At 45.9% G+C, this 4,201-nt stretch overlaps 1 protein-coding gene across 1 annotated transcript in view; it reads left to right on the top strand.

Annotated features, from left to right (window-relative positions):
• The window catches only part of SALL3 (spalt like transcription factor 3), a 19,583-nt gene extending 15,818 nt beyond the window's left edge, over positions 1-3,765 (top strand). Inside the window, exons 2-4 of the mRNA XM_058814321.1 lie at positions 1-1,791; positions 2,008-2,348; positions 3,334-3,765. The exon at positions 1-1,791 is cut by the window's left edge and continues 1,146 nt beyond it. Of these exons, the coding sequence (XP_058670304.1) occupies positions 1-1,791; positions 2,008-2,348; positions 3,334-3,765 (2,564 nt within the window). The remainder of the gene's footprint in view (positions 1,792-2,007; positions 2,349-3,333) is intronic.
• The last annotated feature ends 436 nt before the right edge of the window (positions 3,766-4,201 follow it).

The raw sequence follows: 4,201 nt of genomic DNA, 5'->3' as shown, positions 1-4,201 counted from the left end.
TGTCCGCCCTTATGAAGCACCGCAAAGGAAAGCCACCAAATGTGTCAGTGTTTGAACCCAAGTCAAGCTCTGAGGACCCCTTTTTTAAACATAAATGCCGATTTTGTGCCAAGGTCTTTGGAAGTGACAGTGCTTTACAGATTCACCTCCGCTCGCATACAGGCGAAAGACCTTTTAAGTGTAACATATGTGGAAACCGCTTTTCCACAAAGGGCAACCTGAAAGTTCATTTTCAGAGGCATAAAGAGAAATACCCTCATATTCAGATGAACCCTTATCCTGTTCCAGAATACCTCGACAATGTGCCCACCTGCTCTGGAATCCCGTATGGGATGTCGCTGCCCCCTGAGAAGCCGGTCACAACGTGGTTAGATAGTAAACCTGTTTTACCAACTGTCCCAACTTCCATCGGGCTCCAGCTGCCCCCCACTATTCCTGGTGTGAACAGTTACGGAGACTCTCCAAGTATCACTCCTATGAGCAGGTCACCCCAGAGGCCTTCTCCCGCCTCCAGTGAATGCACTTCTCTATCCCCCAGCCTCAACACTTCTGAGTTGGGCGTTCCAGCGTCTGCTGAATCCCCGCAGCCCGTTCAGAGTGGCTCATCTCTGACCAAGGCAGAACCTGTCACTCTGCCTCCCACGAGCACACGGCTCGGGGACCTTTCTGCAGGTGGGCAAGTTTCTGCAGCTGCCACATCTTCAATTCCTACGGTGGTTACAGACAGCACTGTTGCAACAAGCCTCCCAAACCCTGTGCTTCCAGCAGTGTCTGACCAGTTTAAGGCAAAGTTTCCATTTGGTGGTCTGCTAGACTCTATGCAAACATCAGAAACCTCAAAACTACAACAGCTAGTGGAGAACATTGATAAGAAGATGACAGATCCGAATCAATGTGTCATTTGTCACCGTGTTCTTAGTTGTCAGAGCGCTCTCAAGATGCATTACAGAACACATACTGGAGAAAGACCATTTAAATGCAAAATTTGTGGACGTGCCTTTACTACAAAAGGCAATCTAAAAACACATTTTGGAGTTCATCGAGCAAAGCCACCACTTAGAGTACAGCACTCGTGTCCCATTTGTCAGAAGAAATTTACAAACGCGGTTGTTCTTCAGCAGCACATTCGTATGCATATGGGTGGGCAAATTCCGAACACACCACTACCAGAGGGCTTCCAGGATGCCATGGACTCAGAGCTTTCCTATGACGAGAAGAATGTTGACACACTGAGCAACTTCGATGATGACATTGATGAAAATTCTATGGAAGAGGACCCGGAACTAAAGGACACGGCAAGTGATTCATCCAAACCCCTTATCTCTTACTCTGGGTCATGTCCTTCTTCACCACCTTCTGTGATCTCCAGTATTGCTGCTTTGGAGAATCAAATGAAAATGATTGATTCTGTCATGAACTGTCAGCAGCTGACCAGTTTAAAATCCATAGAAAATGGATCAGGGGAAAGTGACCATTTGAGCAATGACTCCTCATCAGCCGTTGGTGATCTTGAAAGCCAGAGTGCAGGCAGCCCTGCAATGTCAGAGTCTTCTTCCTCCATGCAAGCTTTGTCTCCTGTGAATAGCAATAGTGAAAGTTTCAGATCAAAGTCCCCCGGTCTCAGTAACCAGGAAGAGCCTCAAGAAATACAATTAAAGACAGAAAAACCAGACAGTCCACCACCCACAACTGAAAATGGAGGCGCATTAGACCTGACATCCACCAACCCGGGAAGACCGGTCATCAAAGAGGAGGCTCCTTTTAGTCTGCTGTTCCTGAACAGAGAACGTGGTAAGTTTAAAAGTACTGTTTGTAATATCTGTGGCAAGCCTTTTGCTTGTAAGAGTGCATTGGAAATTCACTACCGCAGCCATACTAAAGAACGTCCATTTGTTTGTACAGTCTGCAGTCGTGGGTGTTCCACTATGGGTAATTTAAAACAGCACTTACTGACGCACAAATTAAAAGAGCTGCCTTCTCAGTTATTTGAACCCAACTTTACTCTAGGTCCCAGCCAAAGTACTCCTAGCCTGGTCACCAGTACAGCACCTACCATGATCAAAATGGAAGTGAATGGTCACAGCAAGCCGATCTCTTTGGGTGAGGTTCCCTCGCTTCCAGCTGGAATCCAGGTTCCTGCTGCACCACAGACAGTGATGAGTCCGGGGATCACCCCTATGCTGGCACCCCCCCCTCGCCGGACTCCCAAGCAGCACAACTGTCAGTCATGCGGGAAGACCTTCTCCTCAGCAAGTGCACTGCAGATACACGAGCGCACCCATACCGGTGAAAAACCGTTTGGTTGCACAATCTGTGGTAGAGCTTTTACCACAAAGGGGAATCTTAAGGTAAGAGGCCACATGAAACTGTAAAGGCTTGGGGAGGGGGGAAATAAAGAGCACTGCTCTTAAATTCAGCAAGTTTTAGTGCCAAGTGTTTGTCCCAAAGACAGGTGAGAAGGGACCTTCAAGGAAATGCTTGCTGTACGGTGGTGGTCGTTAAGCTTTCACTGTGTAGAAGATAAGGACTGGAAAGTGGCTGTGCAATGATGTGAACTTTAAAACTGGTTCCAACTGTACATGCAGGCATGTTGTAGTTCTGACTGACGTGATGGCACACCCAGTCAGCTGGTGGACATGTTCTGAGAGTTCTTGTGGACCATCAATGCAAAATAATCTTGCTATGAGCCAGGAACACAGGGCTTGCTCAGCTCCTTGGGTGCCTCCCCAATTTCTATTTTCTATTCCACTTTGCAGCTGTTGCAGAGCAGAAAGCTGTTTCTCACAGATTTACAATGGGTTACTACAGGACTGGTCGCTCCTATTCCTGCCGTTTGGTTAACCATCAGGACTCAGCCTGGGGAAGACATTTTAAATGCCCTTTTAAAAAATACTAAATTTAGCAAATTAATCAGTGCTTCTGTGATGAGATAAAACATGAAAACAGACAGGATGAAAAAAGGAAAAGGGAAAAACCACCCTTCTCCTGGTATGAGTAATGCCCTTGGTAATCTTCAGCATGTGAGGACTTCCAGCTTGCATGTGAAATTCTCTAACCCAAGAGAGTATGTACCCTTAAATCTTGCAGCGCTGTTTGTTTTCACTGAGAAGAAGCAGATGCACATTGAAAAACAACCATGGACCTGGGTTTTCTTTGTGTGGGCTGACTGGAACTTAGAACTGTGTCCTTACTGAAATTATTTTTTTTCCAATGTGAATTAAAGGGCATTTTTTTAAAATAGCAAGCACTACTCTAAGTAACAGCATTTCAGGCTAGACTCCTCACCAGAACATGCTAACTTGGGGGTGCTTCTCTTCCCTGTTCACTCTGCAGGTTCACATGGGGACTCACATGTGGAATAATGCCCCTGCACGCCGTGGCCGACGCCTCTCTGTGGAAAACCCCATGGCTTTGCTCGGTGGCGACGCTCTCAAGTTCTCCGAGATGTTCCAGAAGGATTTGGCAGCTCGGGCCATGAATGTTGACCCCAATTTTTGGAACCAATATGCTGCAGCTATCACTAACGGACTTGCTATGAAGAACAATGAGATTTCTGTCATACAGAACGGAGGCATTCCTCAGCTCCCAGTAAGTCTAGGCGGAGGCGCCATCCCGCCTCTAAGTAACCTTACCGGTGGCATGGACAAAGCTCGCACAGGCAGCAGCCCTCCCATTGTCAGTCTGGACAAAGCAAGTTCTGAGACGGGAGCCGGTCGTCCATTCACCAGATTTATTGAGGATAATAAAGAGATTGGCATAAATTAAAAGCATTCATTCCGAATAACTGTTGGACCTCTACTCGACACAACACTTGTCCTGTTCCATGTACAGCTTTTGAAGCTAAGCATTAGTTTCCTGACCTAAATGCATAGGTTCCCTTTAAAATTTTACCCATAGCAGAAATACATAACTTTTTGTGGCTGCTGAAAAGTTGTCTTGCAAGATCTGCATGGTACTTCTTTCAACAGTGAGTTTGACTGTTACTGAGAACTTTGAAACCTTTTAATTTAACAGAAAACAAGCAAACAAACCAGTTATGGGATAACTTCATTAGAAACAGAAAGAGGCTAGTCTACATTCACTTTGCTTCTTACAAAACTTACTATCACCTGAGAAAGGGGGGCTTCATTACGGCATTCTGTCACACTTATTTGCTGGTTTTTGTTCAAATTAGTTAGCAACTTGGACTATGTTTTTAGGA

This window comes from Ammospiza caudacuta, chromosome 1 (assembly GCF_027887145.1).
Source record: "Ammospiza caudacuta isolate bAmmCau1 chromosome 1, bAmmCau1.pri, whole genome shotgun sequence".
In the NCBI taxonomy this organism is placed as follows: Eukaryota; Metazoa; Chordata; class Aves; order Passeriformes; family Passerellidae; genus Ammospiza; species Ammospiza caudacuta.
The sequence above is the reverse complement of the archived record's forward strand: the minus strand, read 5'-3'. Positions and strand labels throughout refer to the sequence as shown.